The following is a 14,735-nucleotide window of genomic DNA, read 5'->3' as shown; positions in this document are numbered from 1 at the left end:
GATTGCTTTCCCAGTGTCCAGCAAGTAAAGGAGGGGTTGTGCTTTCCAATCATTATGAGAACTCTCAGGTTGGGTCACAGTGTGCCTGCAGTTTGGAAGGTGACCTGCAGATGGTGCTCGCAGTCCTGGGAGGTGTCCCTTTTCTCATGGATGGAATGAAGCTGGGCTGTCACGAGGCATCTGGAAAGCAGATTCTTGTCCTCACTGATGCCGTAAGCTGGTTCTTTGGGTTGGCTCATGGGTAGGGGCTGACGTAGGGATTTTTTCGTGGGTCTAGGAATCACCAAGCTATATGTAATCTCTGGCCCCTTTCCCTCGGTGCTATTGGCCTCTCTCACCTGTCAGTGCCATTATCCAAAGGAAGGGGCTCCCCTCTACCCCGCACGTGCTGCAGGTGGCAGCCGTCCCACACTTACCTTCCTTCTAGAATCCTGATGCACAGCCCAACCTTAACTAGGGGTGCTGAACCCGGGCACTCCCTGTGCACTTCCTTTACACCCAGGGGCCCTGGCCACGGAGGCTCCCCCTCTTCCCCTTGACCGCGAACTTCATGCCTTGGGGCTTTTGCTGGTCTCCTTCCCTGGGCATTTCCCCGTCCTCTGCCTGGCCAAACTCTTCTGTTCATATGCTGCCGCCCCTAGTCGGAAACAGCTCACCCACCTCTCCTGGGCTGCACCTCCCTGTGGACACACTCCTTCTACCTGGCAATATAAGCTGCCAACTCCCCCAAAACCAGGTGGGGTACCCCGTGTGCCTGCTGACCTGCTTTTCCGTCTGAACCCCATCTGCGTCCTCCACAAGTCCTGTCCAACTCACTGAACTTCAAGGACCCCCTCTTCTCCCTCCGACCTCATCTCTTCTGCAGTCAGCTCGGAACTTCAGGCTCTGCCTTGATCCCCAAGGTATAGATGACTTTTATCCCGTGCCACCCCCACCCGGTTTAAAGTCACGGCTCCTATAAGGTAGCTGTGCTCTAGAGGTCCAGCAGAGCTTTGCTCCCTGGCTGCCTCGTAACCTCCCGGAGGACAGATACCAGTCGGCCCTCATTCGTCTCCCCGTGGCCTTCTCAGAACTCTTCCCAAAGTGCCTCGCTTCGTCCTCCACAGCAGCCCCTCGATTTATACATCAGGCCGCTGTGGTTCAGACCCACGGGCAGACCTTGCTCCGGGCCCAGCACAGGCGGGAGGGCAGAACAGGTGCTCGATGGCTGCTCCGTGGCTGACCAGGAGCCTTTTGAAAAGCTTAAAGGGCAGAGCCAAAGCCCAGGCAACTTTACCAAGTCTCTCCGCGAGAGAAAGACGGCCTGGTACAGGGGGCCCCTCCCTCCCCACTAGCCTCACCAGATGGGAAAAAAGCCACCACGTAGAAACATAACCTTTATTGCACACTGCGCTGGGTCTTTTTTCATAGAAAAAGGTATTAACACATAAGCATCTGCAAATTGAAGCAACTCCTGGTTTTCTTGGAACAGTAAAATCGCATGCAGTGTCTCTGAGTTGGGAATTTGGTCTTTGTCAAAACCACCTAGACTGGGGGGGAGGGGGCTCCAGGGATGTGGAGGGACAGTAGCTGAGTCTTTGTGCCTCTTTCTCAAAATCAGGCAAGAGATATATATATATATATAGCTCGTAGATGTCTTCTTCCCTCTCTATATATGTATATATCTCTCCACCTATATTTTGTGGGGTGGGGGGATTTGACTTGAACTGTCAAATTCTTTGTGCCCTGGGTTCATGGAGAAGAAGAAAATAGTTTCATTTGTACAAAAGACTTCTATGTACACGCGTCCATGACTCGGGGGAGGGGAGATTGTCTTTTTGTGGACGGTTTGCTTTTGTCTGTCAGTTTAATATAAATAATGCAGGCAAACAGTCAGGCGGTGCATGAGGGCTGGATGTGCAGCCGGGTCCGCGGGTGGGCGCTCTCCTCCCTGCACCCCTACACCAGGGTGTAGGACTTGGAGTAGGCACCGGCCCCCTGCTTCTGAGACCGCCCTACCCCCGACGTGCTCATCTCAAGCAGCGAGTCCCTGGAGCCCCCCATTTTGGTGTGTGGGCCCCCGGCCCGCGGAGGCTCGGAGCTGGGGGCCGGGGGGGCAGCACTGGGGGGAGCAGGGGGCTCGGTGGGGGCAGGTCCGGGTGCTGGGGGTGCCGTGCCGGCAGGGGGTGCTGGCATGGCCAGAGTCCTCTGAGGTAAGGTGGCCGTGGAGGCGGCCGCAGGGGCCCCTGGGTGCGGGAGGCCCAAGGGCTTGCTGGCAGGGTCCAGGGTCAGGTGGCGAGCCTGGGGGTGGTAGGTTCGCGCCAGGTTCCGGATGGAGGCCTCGCGGGGCGGGACCACGGGGCAGGGCTCGCGCCCATCCGCCTTTCGGAAGAAGGCCTCCGACTTGGCGTACAGGGGCAGGTTGCAGTAGTCACCTGGAAACACAGAGGCAGAGGACGGGAGAGGCAGAGGCCTCTGTGAACTGGCTCGTTCAACCCCCGGACACCCCACCTCCCGCCCCAATTTCCTCCCTGATGTGGCAGAGCAGCCCGCTACAGGAGGGGTGATAAGAGGAAGAGGCAAGCTCAGCTACTCTGACCTCTCTGAGCCTTAGTTTCCTTATCTATGAAATGGGGGTAATCATGTTTCCCTACGGGGTTTAACACGCACTGAATATGAATGAGACACAGTAAGGAAAGGGCCTTAATGCAGCAGCTGGCACACAGAGCAGTTGCTCAATAAATCGATACTGCTTGTTGAATGAACACTATAGGTGGGTCAGCTGGCCTCTGTTTCAATACCTCAGGTGGTGGAGAGGTCACTACTTCCAAACCCAAACCCAAAGCCTTCCTATCAGCTTTGGGTGTTGGAAAGCACTTTTCTTCACCATCCCTCCTTTGGGCCCTCTTTTCCACGTGGAATGTTCCTGGTTACTTAAACTACCTCTGTATGATCATCCTGACCTCTCGGCTTTGTGAGCAATGCCAACCCCCCACACCCATACACACCTATAAACGTGACTCTGTGTCCTGTAAATGGGCCCGGCTCTTAATTTAGATTATCTCATTTAAGCTCCCCAACAACTTCTTGGAGAGGTCAATACCTGCCTGCATTTTGCAAATGAGGAAACTGAAGTTCAGGGAAATGACATAATTTGCCCCAATTTGCACAGCTAGAAGATAAAATGGGGGTTTCATTCAGGGCTGCTATTCTCCAAAGTCCTTATCCTCCCATTATCCCAGGCTCTTCTCTAGATGACCCTGGAACCCCAGGTCAGCATGGACATTTAGCATGGCCAGTGCCGAGTGGGTCCGACGCTGCATTGATGGACAACCCAGGCCTTGCACACGTGGCCCCAGAGTCTGCAGAAAGCCTCCCCTCCCCTTGGCTGCCCTGGACCTGCCCTGCCGCCCTGAAGGGCAAAAGCTCTGGCCAGACCCCTGAAGTCAGGCGGTTCTCAGTCAGGCCAGGACCCTGCCCACCATGAGGTTTGGCCATTGCAAGCTGAATTTGGGGTTCGGATTAAGTTAAAGAGCATTGAGACCCATAAACATTGGGCAGAAGTCCTGTTCCCATAAGGGGGTCTCTTCCCATCCTGGCACAGCCTCAGATTAGGGGAATGACCACAACTTAATGAGCACCTACTCTGGGCTAGGCAGGTATATAATTTCTAAGGCCTATCAGGATAATGCAAGGTATAGGCTCTCATTTACATTTTACAAACAGGAATTCTAAGGCCAGAGAGTGTAAATGACGTGCTGGTTGAGCCAGGACATGTGGTTCTGATGGCTTGGTGCCCTATCCTTGCTCTTTGCACTTTCTTACAGTGCCAAGGAGCCAGGCTGGGCCCAAGGAACAGTTAGGGGCTCACGTTGAGGGGTGGAGGTGGATGTGCAGGGAGCACGACAGGAAGGCGCTGTGAGCACTCACTCTTGTTGGCCCGGTGAGGGATGGGCACAGCCACGTTCTTGCCCCGGTCGGCATCCTGGGGCTTGGGCGGGGAGGCGGTGAAGCGGCAGATGCCGGGCTCCGAGGGCGTGCTCATGGATGTCATGCTGTCGGCGTTCTCGTTGGTGCCCGTGGTCATCTGGTCAGAGGAGCTGTCAGAGATGAAGCACTCGGTGATCTCAAACTTGGCGTGCTGCAGCTGCTCCTCCAGCTTGGCATGCTCGTAGGCGCGGGCCAGCTCCTCGTAGGTGGAAGAGGCGCTCTCAGTTGACACCATGCTGTTCCGCCCTTTGTCTGGGGAGAAGGAAGGCGTGGGGTTCAGAGGAAAGGAGAGGGGAATGGGGAGCCTTGGGAAAGCTCAAGTGAGCCCAGACAGGGCAGTGACCCGAAAGCATGGCTGCAGAGGGCCCCAGGCTCAGAAGATCCTGCATGCCCCCTGGGAGGGTGGCAGTGGGGGTGGAAATGGGACCTTTGGACAATGATGGGCAGGGCATCATTCATTCTTAAAAATGAGCAAGTTTGCCCCCTAGAACGCTGTGTGCCCCCGTATTCTCCGACATCCTTGGGGAAAGCAGAATAAAGTTCTTGACCAAACACAAGTTGGGAAACCAAAGTTCAGCAAGGTCAAGTGTTTTGTCGCAGCCCCACGGTGAGGTCAGCTGAAAATGAAACTGCCTTGGACCCATGAGCAGGTGAGTAGATGCTAGGAGGAATGGAAGGTAGAGACGGGTGATGGGAGGAGGTCGGTCAGGCAAGACATAGGCAGCGCCCCGGGCTCACCTGTGTCCTGGGAGAGGCTCGCGCTGTAGCTGTCGCTCTCAGTGACAGTGACGCCATGCTGGGAGCCGACGGTGCGCCAGTCGGAGGTGAGGGTGCGGGCGGGGGTGGAGGCCTGACACTTGGTCAGGGTCCACTGGCTTGAGTACCGGTTCCGGGTGCTGTGGGCCGACTTCACATTCTTCCTGGACACTGGATCTGCACACAGGGAAGCAACAGATGGCACCCTCTAATTGGGGGCGCTCAGGCTTGGGCAGCTGGCACTTATCAAGGGGCAGCAGGCAGGAAGGGGGCAGGCAGAAGCAGCCTCAGAGGCTGCCTTGGGAATGCCGAGCATGCTGCCTTCCCTGACTACATAGCTGGCCCCGGAGAAGAGCAGGAGAGTCGAGGGAGGGGGGCAGCAGGTGGAATCCCAGCCCCCCACCCTCACCCCAACTCCGTATTTTCCTTCAGCCTGGGGAAATGTGACCTCCTCCAGAGCTTCCTGACTGTCCACTCATTAATAACAGTCCTTGCTGAATCTTATCCTCATGTCCAGAGTCACAGTGCTAGAGACAGAAGGCACTTGGAGTGCAAGAAGGTCTCGGTATCTCTAATGTCTCAAAATTTATGGAAGAGGAAACTGAGGCCAGAGAGGTAAGGCTAGCATTACAAGCAAGTCGGTGAGTTAGGTCTGCAGTCAAGGTCTTCCGATTCTAACTCCAGTGCTCTATTGCATTTTTCTAGGCTAATCTCCCCCCCCCCCTTTTTTTTTGTATGCTGTATGGCAGGGTCACATTTCATTATTTTTCCCTGTGAGTATCCCATTATTGCAACACCATTTGTTGGATTTTTCTTTGTGCGTTTGTCTGTTTTGCTTATTTGTTTGTTTCTTGGGAAGTGCATGGACTGGGAATTGAACCCAGGTCTCCCGCATGGCAGATGAGAATTCAACCACTAAACTACCTTTGCAACCCGTTCCCCCCCTTTTTTTTCCTATCACCTCTGTCCCATGCTGTGCCCAAGACACCTTGTGTGAGAGGAGGGATGTCCCTTCCCCCCTGGGAAGAACGCATACTGGTGCCTGGCCTGATGTCAGACATGTCAATGAGGGGTCCTGTGCTCTGGATGAGGGCTGGGTGGTGCAAGGAGACACCGGTGCAGAAGCTTTGTGGGTTGACAGCTTGGCTGAACTCAGCATCCGCCACGGGGATGGTGGCCTTGTCATCTCCTGGGGGAAGAAAGACAATCACCAGGAGTCTTTCGCTTTGGGCATCAATCATATTTACTTCCCAAATTTCTCTGTCCTTACCTATCATTGAGACCCAGCAAGGCCAGAACAACCATCCCCCTCAGACAAAGGGGGAAACTTAGCCCTTAAGAGAAGCTGAGGTTGTTGAATTGTTGATGGGGCTGCTGCTGGAACCCTGGGCCCTGCCATGAGGACTGGTGGCAGGCCTCCCTGGGTTGTGGCCTGGGAAGCATGCTTAGGGCAGGGCAGGAGCTCTTGGCAGCTGTCACTCACCCAGCTGCTTGATGCCCTCTTTGTCCTCGATGAGCAGCTGGACCCGGGGGATGTCAATATGTAGCCGCGGACCCTGGGGTGGCCCCTTCACGGGGGTATCAAAGCTTCGATTGTTCTTGCTGCAGGGAGAAAGGCTGGAGGTGGGTGGCTCTGCAGCCGTAAAGGATTAGACGCAAAAGATTTTGCAGAACAGTGCTGGGAATACAGAGGGAGGCTGCTGTGTCCCCTACAGGGGGAAGAGGGAGGGGTAAAGAGAGGAAACAGCTATATGACACCCACCTTATCAACATTTCTGCCAAACTCTTTGCATCTGCAAAACAGTAGAGAGAGAGGGGCTGGGTGAGAACAGAGTCTGAGCAGGATGAGAATTGAAAGAGGCATGGGGCATAATATGAGAGAATTCCTTAAAATGAGGCCCGGGCTGGTCTCCTGGGAAGCAGAAGGAGAGAAATGAGGACCTCTGAAATAGTCGCAAACATGATGAGGTCATACTGCTCCCAATTCAGGATTAGTGTCAGGTCTGTTTTCTTTCCTCAAGTTTCTACCTAATAGGGAGCTCCTTCTCAACGGAGGGGGCATGATAAGTACTCTATCTACTCCCTGAATTGATGCTAAATAAATGAATCACTATAGCTGGCTGGGAGGGGCATCATTGGAGGGAGGGTCTGTCCTCAGTTATCTCCTGGGGAGAGGAGAGAGGAGAGGATGAGGTAGAGATGGTCAATAGGCAGCCCCGATGGCTAACCTCTCGTCACCCAGGAGGCAGCACTTCCTCCTCCAGGACATGTGTCCCCACTACATCCAGGGATGGATTTGGGGTTCCCTGTTTTGTCTCAGAGGGGCCTTGAATAGGCCCAGGACTCACAGGATAGGAATTGAGGAGAGAGGAGAAGCAAAGGGCCTGGTTAATCCATTTAAACCCTGATAACAGAATGATCAGCATGAATCCTGATAGCTACATGCATCCATTCAACCATCCAACCATCTACCCATCCAATCATCCATCCACCACACATCCATTTACCCATCCAGCTAACCATCCACTCATCCATACATCCTATCATCAGTCTATCCATCCAAACATTCATCCACTCATCCACCCAATCATTAATCCAATCATCCATTATCCATCCATTCAACAATTAATCTATCCAGCCATACTCTATCCATATCCATCCATCCATCCATCCACCCACACATACATACATACATACATACATACATACATGCAACCATTGAGCAATTCAACCATCTAATTATCCAACCATCTATCCATCAATCCATCCGTTCACCCATATGACCTTCTGTCTGCATCTGACCTTCCATTCAACAATCCATCCAACCATCCTTCTTTCTGTACATCTTTCCATCCAACCATCCATTCAACCATCCAATTTCTCATCAATCCATTCAACCATCTGTCCAATCATCCATTCAACCATTCCACCATCCATCCAACCACCAACTATCCAATTATTAATCATCCAGCCATCCATTAAGCTGTCCAGATCTTGGTGTTCATCCATGAACACCAAGACACCATAAATCATTTCCTCTTCTGTGCTCCTATTGTACCTTGGCCTCTCATATTAGACTATGAACCCCATAAGGATAAGGACTGTCCCTTCTTCATTCACCTCTATATCACCAATGTCTGGCATATCTAGGGTGCAAAAGATTCTTAATAAATGTTTTCCAAATGAGTGAATGAGCACTTATTAAACAACTAGTAGGTGCCAGACAATGTACTTGACCTCGGGGAAATGGAGGTAAATCACACCCATTCACACCAGGTATTGGTAACAGATTTTGGGGTAGGGATGATATTCAAAATATTTAACACTTGACACAGTATAGACCTGGGAAGGGGCCTGGAGCCCACTTGCTGGGTCTAGTCTTCAGTGGTTGAATTCTAGGAAAGTATGAAGGATCCTGAGTGAGAGAAGGTAGCATCTGGGGTGGAAGGGACCAATATCTATTTACCAACCGACACGGAAATGTTTAAACATTATAACATCCAGCATGGATGTACTGGTGTGTACGTCTAAATGTCAGCCCTGGTTGGGTCCAGCACAAAGTGCTGGGGGCATAGAAGAGGAAGCAGTGAACAACTAGGGAAGATTCAGAAGGTTGGAGTGGCAGCTTTCCCTGCAAGAGGACGCAGCTACTCTCTCTCTTCCGGATGATGTTGTGAGTCCGTGAGGGGTGGCCAGTGTGGCTGATGGTTAGCACCCCATCCTGGGAGGCCCCTACGAAATGCCTCTACCTCGGAGCCGCTTCAGCCGCTTCTCCTTCCTCTTCTTGCGTATAATGAAGAGCAGGGCCACCCCCAGTGTGGCCAGGATAACTGGGCAGCCAATAGTGAACAGCTTCTTTACGTCGTCCCCCTCACCTTGCGCGGACTTGATGGGCGGGATGGTGCCTGAATGGGGGGAGGACAGGAATCAGACGTCCCCTATGAGCTGGTGCTGTGCAAAGGGCCAATGGATGGGGTGCGCCTCTGAATTACCTCCTGCTCATGGTCTCACCCTCCCTTCGACCTGCTGGTGCAGAGCCCTGACCTTCTTTCCTCTCTGTTCCCCTAAATTCTGTCCCCACAGCCATGGACAGCCATATAGGTTTTACATTGCATTTTGATATGGACTCCCTATTCCTGCTCTAGGATTACCATGCAATCTCTCAGAGTTAGTTTCCTGCCTGTAGGAGCTCAGTGTTCATTTCTAGAATGCAGATTGATGGACTTGGATTTCCACGTGCAGGTGTGAGGAGGGAGAAGTCAGGTGACTGGGATCCTGGGTTCTGGTCTCAATGGGGACAAAAGCCACTAAAAGCCCTGCATTCTCCCTCTCTGCATCCCTCTCCTGGGGGCAAGATCTGCCAACCTTAGTGCCTCTGCCAAGCCCTGACCCTTCCTGGTTCAGAACTTGGTTCTGCCTTTATGAAGGTTCCCTTGTTTGAGCTCATCCCCTTCTACTACTTCTTATACTCTGATTCCTTAACAGGAAGGTAGACTTAGTTTGGCTTGTGTGTGTGTGTGTGTGTGTGCATGCATGGTGTATGGGTGTGTGAGAGGTCCCTATGTGGCAGACACCAGTTGGTGCTCACCAAATACCTACGTATTCCTTTACATCTCCCAGACTTCCTTGCGGCTCGATTAGAGCCAGGTAACTCGGTCTGTGAATAGAGGTGATGAGCGTCACTTCTCGGCCAAGGCACTTAAGAGCTGGTATGCGTTCTCGATTTCATTTTGGTGACCTTGGAGGCCACGTGTTCAAGATGGCAAAGACCAAAGATAGCGGGCTAGTCAACCTGCGTAGGACTTTATAAGAGCAAGCAACAAATCTTCCTTGGCTTAAATCTTTTTTTTTTTTTATCTGTTATCTCAAAATAGCCTGTCCTATCCTGGCTAACATACTGTAGTAGCAGAGTCCTAAGAGGGTACAACTTTAACTCGTTTTGACCTCCCTCTCCATCTCTTTGAAGCAATGGAGAGCAAGGATTGGAATCTGCATCTTCAGTGTTGCTGACCTGACTGTCTGCCTCTCTGTCTGTGTTGGTCACTAATGCAATTGCCCACTTAAGTGTCCGCCTACCAATTTGCTGCTCCGTTGGCTCCTTTGCCTGCTCGTTTGCCTGTCAGCCTCTTTTCCCTGATGGTATCCTGCTTGTTTTTCTATTTGTCTCCCACCCTGCCTGCCTACCGGACACCAACTTGCTGGCCTAGCCTCCTGGGAGGGGCAGCCACCCGCCCTTGAGAACTCACTGCCATCGTAGTCCAGGGTGGCAAACTGGGCGGTCTCGTTGCCGCAGCCCGCGCTGTTGCAAGCCCTCATGCGCAGCTCGTACCACGTGGCCTCACGCAGCTCGGTTAGGAACACCTCCCCGGAACTGTTGGCCCGGACGCCCTGCCAGGTCCACGTGCCCTTGGGCCGGTACTCTAGGACGATGGCCGTGATGGGGCAGCCCCCGTTGTTCCAGCCCTGCAGGTTAAGCCGGGCGTGCGTGGAGTTGATGTGGGTGAAGAGGTGTTGTTCTTTGCTGAAGGAGGGTTCTGGGGTGGATGGGGGCAAAGGGAGAGAGAGAGGTTAGAGAGGCCGGGAGTGGCGGGAGGAGCCCCCTGGGCTGGGGAAGATTTCTCTGGGGCGGCTAGGATAGCAGAGGGTCAGCGCAGACCGGTGTGAGGACGCCCCAGGGAACAGAGGAGGAAGAGGAGGCGCGAAAGAAGAGGGAAGAAGAGGAAAGGACCTGGAGAGAGCAGCAAAGGAGAAGGAAAGATGGGGTAAGAAGGAGCGGGGGAAGGCTGGGAAGTGGGACCAGCTTTTCCCAATGCATCACATTAATGAATCATCAAGATGTGACAGTGACGGGAGGAGGTTGAGTCTCTTCCCTCCAGTCTCCCTGCTTCCTGGCCACCTATCACAGCCCCCTTCCCTTCCCAGGCTTTAGGCTCCTCTGCCCCACCCGCCTGCTTGCTGGGCCCCTTTCCCCAGCCCCAGCCCCATCGCGTGGGCCTCACCCCGCCCGTGGGTCTTGGCCTCGATGATCTCGCTGATGCGCCCAGAGCCCACGCTATTCTTGGCCGCCAGCTTCACCTTGTACCACGTGCCGCACTTGAGGCTGTCCAGCTTGAAGGAACGCTCGCTCGAGCTGATGAAGACGTCCTTCCACTCCTCACTGTTGTCTACTGAGTACTGCAGCACAAAGCCTGCCCGGGGTGCGGGGGGTGGGGGGTCTGTCTGGGTCACGTGGGACAGGGGCAGCAGCAGCCCTGCCTTGGCTATGCCAGCAGGCATCTTGGGGCCAGTCCAGGCAGGGGGCAGAAGGCGGCCTTTGGCCATTCTGGAGCCTTTTGCAGATTAGTTGCAAGACAGGGAGGACCTCGGGTCCAGCCCCGGGGTTAATTTTACTGCTGTCTCCCTTTTGCCCTAGTGTTGGGATTCAGCAGCCCAGGTAGGGCTGGGAATAGCCAGCCAGAGTTGTGGGCTTAATGGGCTGTTTGGACCCTTATCACGTGTGTTCCCTGAGCAGCTGTATCAGCAGCACCTGGGAGCTTGTTAGAACTGCAAATTCTCAGCTACCAGTCCAGACCTACTGAGTCATAATCTGCACTTTAATAAGATCCCCTGGTGATTCATACACATATGCAAGTTTGGAAAGCAGCAAGCTAGTACCACGTTTATCTGAACAGAACTGGAAACTGAGGCCCAGATTGGAAAACAGCCTTACTCAAGCTCACAGAGCTCGCTGGTGGCCAGGGGTGACGTGGGGGTCCAGAGCCCAGACTCCTAGACCACTGTACTCTCCGTGGCCCCTGAGTAACTTCCTTGTGGTCTAGACTCTGCCCTCTTCCCCCAAGATTGTTTCCTGGGTGTTGGGGAGCCCAGAATTCCTTCCCCCACCTTCCCCTCCTCACCTCGGATGGAGCTGCCCCCGTTGTCACCTGGAATCCAGGTCAGGGTGATGGAGGAAGCTGAGGTTTTGGAGACAGTGAGGCGGGGCTGGTCCGGGGGAACTGTGAGGGGAAAGCCACCAGCCCTCACCACAAAGGGTTAACCTGGACGATGAGGGGATGTGGGGAGCACCCCAACCTGCCACATTCTCCCATGTGTGCCCGTGTGTATAAGGTTTCAGAATGGGAATCAAATGCAACGCGCTGGCTTTTGCTCCTCTCTGCCCCTCCTGCCTCCACCTTCCATCTGGCACACCCCCTCCCCAGCCCCCAGCCCCATCCCACTAAGCTCTGCCTCCCCTTTGGCTTGCCTTCCCTGCTGCCTTTCCATACCCTTCTCTCCCACAGGATGGCATTCCTGCCCCTGTCCCTGCCTGAGCCCTGCCTGCTTCCCAGGCCTCACCTTGCACCAGGAGGTTGATGATGATGGTGTCGAAGCCGCCAGTATTGGTGGCCGTGCAGGTGTAGTAGCCCGAGTCCTCGGCCTTCACAGCACGCAGCAGCAACGTGCCGTTGGGATGGATGAGCCGGTGTCCGTCCAGGGACATGGGGATGGCCGAGTCTTCACTGCCGGGGCACAGGAGCAGGTTACGGCAGGCCTTCCCACATCCCTGGGCCCTCCCCCCATTTGGTGGGGGACAGAGCTGGGAGCAGAGGGAGGCTTGCTGGGGGGTTCTGGATTCTAGGGGTTCTGTTCAGCACCTCTTGGGTGCATCCAGTGATCTTGGCCTTTTCAACCACCCAGGCAAGGGAGATCCTGGGCACCCCAACAGAGGGAAGTCGGGGAGCTAAGACCTGCTCGTGCAGGAGGGATGCCCCATCCCTCCAGGGAGAGGGGAGTGGTCCCACTACCCACCTGTCCTTGGTCCACTTTATAGCTGGGGCTGGATCTCCCACTGAATTGCAGGGAAGCCGGACATCTTTCATCCAGGGTGTCGTCACGGTGCCCCCAAATGAGATGATCTTTGCTGGGGCTGAAGGAAGAGAGGATGAGGGCCACCCCAGTTCTACCCTTTGATGTGCCAGGCTCCCCTTTCTGCACCTTGGGCCGGGGGTAGGGGTGGGGGCCATCAGAGAATCTCAGCTGGGTCATTTGATTCAACAAACATTTATCAATACCCATTATGGGCCAGATATGAGGTTGTGAGGATTAAAAAAATGAACAGACTATACATTCCCTGTCCTTGAGTTGTTTACTGTCTAAGAGGGAGACAGATACTTAAAAAAAACCATTACAGGGCCCAAAACTCTGTGGTAGAGATAGGTACGAGTAACCATGGGAGCACAAAGGAGTGATGAGCTCTGCCTGGAAAGTGGGTGGTGGATGTGATGGGCAGGGAAGGCTTCTGGGACTGGAAGCTTTGACTTGAATTTTGAAGGCCAAGATGGACTTCACCAAGCAGAGAGGGAAAGGCATGTCAGGAAGAGGGAACAGCATGGAGTGGAGGCATGGAGACCTGAAACAACATGAAAAGTGTGAGGGTCTGCAAGTACTTTGGGGTAACCATAGCTGAGGGTGAGCAGAGGGTGAGGGTGGGGGGTGGGCAACAGTAGACCCATCAAAGGCTCTGTTGGCATAACAAGGTGACTGCACTTCCACTCGAGGTCATGAGGGGCCACTGGAGGCTTTTAAATAAGTAGTAATGTGACCAAAAAACATTTTCAGCTAAATCACTGGATGTGTGCAGAGGATGGTTTCATGGAGGTGATGTTGGAGACAGTGACAAGATGGTGGCCATAGAACAAGCTGGAGGTGATGCAGGGCAGTGGGGAGGAGATAAAGGGCTCAGGGGAAGAAGTGACAGAGTTGACTGGTTTGCGGGAAGAGGGAGAGGGGTTGTTGTTGATGATTCTGGCTGGGCGGAGCAAGTGGGTGGTGGTGCCCACACAGACTCAGGGCCCACTGAGTGGGGGCAGGGGGGCAGGAGAGATGGGAGGACGCTACCTCGTGCTGAGCCCAAAGTGCAGGGGTGCTTGGAAAGCACCTGAATATCGAGGTGCTGGAGCAAAAGAGAGGTGTCTGGGCCGGAAAGACTGACTTGGGGGTGTCATTAGGAGGAGCGAATGAGGTCAGAAGGGGGAATGTAGACGGACAGAGACGTGACAAAACTCTGAGGTTAACAACATACAAGCATGGGAGGAGGCAGGACGGTCCCTGAGGGAGCCAGGGCACTGGGAGAGGCAGGAGGAGAACTAGTGCAAGCACGTCTCAGAAAGCATGGAGGCAAACTGCCGAGGCCGGGCAAGCGAGCCACTGCACCAGATGCCTTGGAGACTTCTGACCCAGCTTTAGAAGTATTCAGTGAGCCATGTGACCTGGTGTTTCAGAGAGGCAGGGAGGGCTGCACTGAGCTGAGCCTCTCTCCCTGGGGAGAAGGGAAGTGGAAAGGGGTAAGGGAGCAGGGCTTACAGAGGTTTGGGTGCAGGGAATGAAGGTCTGTCTTCTCTGAGGGCAGTCCTGGGGGGTGATGGGGCTGGCAGAGAGGAGAGAAGGTGGGGAGGAGCTGCTGAGGAGAAGAAGAAGGGCTGACGGGGGCAGTGGAGGACCCCCCTGGTGGCTGGCAGACAGGGGGAGCAGAGGGGCCAAGTCAAGATGGCCTGGGGAGCCTCGGGGGTGATGCGTGGCCTCCAGAGACCTGGTCTAGGTGTGTGGCTGGAGCTGACCCCCGAACCCCTGCGTATGCACGTGGCTGTGTGTGAATAGCAGTGTTTGTCTTTCCTACACCACAGCTTGCTTTGAGGACAGAAATGAGACATGTAAATACATTCTAGGAAGCACAGTCTTCAGGAGCATTTGACATCTATTGTGCACAGGGGAAGGAGCCAACCCTCTGCCAAGCTGCCCAGGTCCTGGGACCTGTGGACTGTGCCAGCTGCCCTGGGAGAACTGGGAGATCTTAGACCCCATCCCTTCAGCTGGGGGGTGGGGTTGGGAGAAACACCGAGGAACAAGTCCTGACTTGGAGCCAGAAGGCCTGGCCCACTACTTCTTAGCTGTTACTGTAGGTCGTACCACACCTGCCTCAGAGTGCTCAACTGTAAAATGGGATAATAAACCCTGCTTTGGCCCTTGGCCCA

General features: G+C 54.2%; 1 protein-coding gene across 1 annotated transcript in view; it reads right to left on the bottom strand.

Annotated features, from left to right (window-relative positions):
• Positions 1-1,381: 1,381 nt before the first annotated feature.
• Positions 1,382-14,735, bottom strand: part of DSCAML1 (DS cell adhesion molecule like 1) — a 343,174-nt gene continuing 329,820 nt past the window's right edge. The window contains exons 22-33 of the mRNA XM_077112788.1: positions 12,514-12,631; positions 12,061-12,224; positions 11,622-11,720; positions 10,725-10,913; positions 9,972-10,259; positions 8,475-8,630; positions 6,488-6,518; positions 6,209-6,327; positions 5,762-5,914; positions 4,708-4,902; positions 3,910-4,221; positions 1,382-2,414 (exon numbers count right to left, since the gene is read on the bottom strand). Of these exons, the coding sequence (XP_076968903.1) occupies positions 1,939-2,414; positions 3,910-4,221; positions 4,708-4,902; positions 5,762-5,914; positions 6,209-6,327; positions 6,488-6,518; positions 8,475-8,630; positions 9,972-10,259; positions 10,725-10,913; positions 11,622-11,720; positions 12,061-12,224; positions 12,514-12,631 (2,300 nt within the window). The 3' untranslated portion in view covers positions 1,382-1,938. The remainder of the gene's footprint in view (positions 2,415-3,909; positions 4,222-4,707; positions 4,903-5,761; positions 5,915-6,208; positions 6,328-6,487; positions 6,519-8,474; positions 8,631-9,971; positions 10,260-10,724; positions 10,914-11,621; positions 11,721-12,060; positions 12,225-12,513; positions 12,632-14,735) is intronic.

The sequence above is a fragment of the Tamandua tetradactyla genome, chromosome 8 (genome assembly GCF_023851605.1).
Source record: "Tamandua tetradactyla isolate mTamTet1 chromosome 8, mTamTet1.pri, whole genome shotgun sequence".
Lineage (NCBI taxonomy): Eukaryota > Metazoa > Chordata > Mammalia > Pilosa > Myrmecophagidae > Tamandua > Tamandua tetradactyla.
Note: the sequence above shows the minus strand (reverse complement) of the source record. Positions and strands in the feature narration are given on the sequence as shown.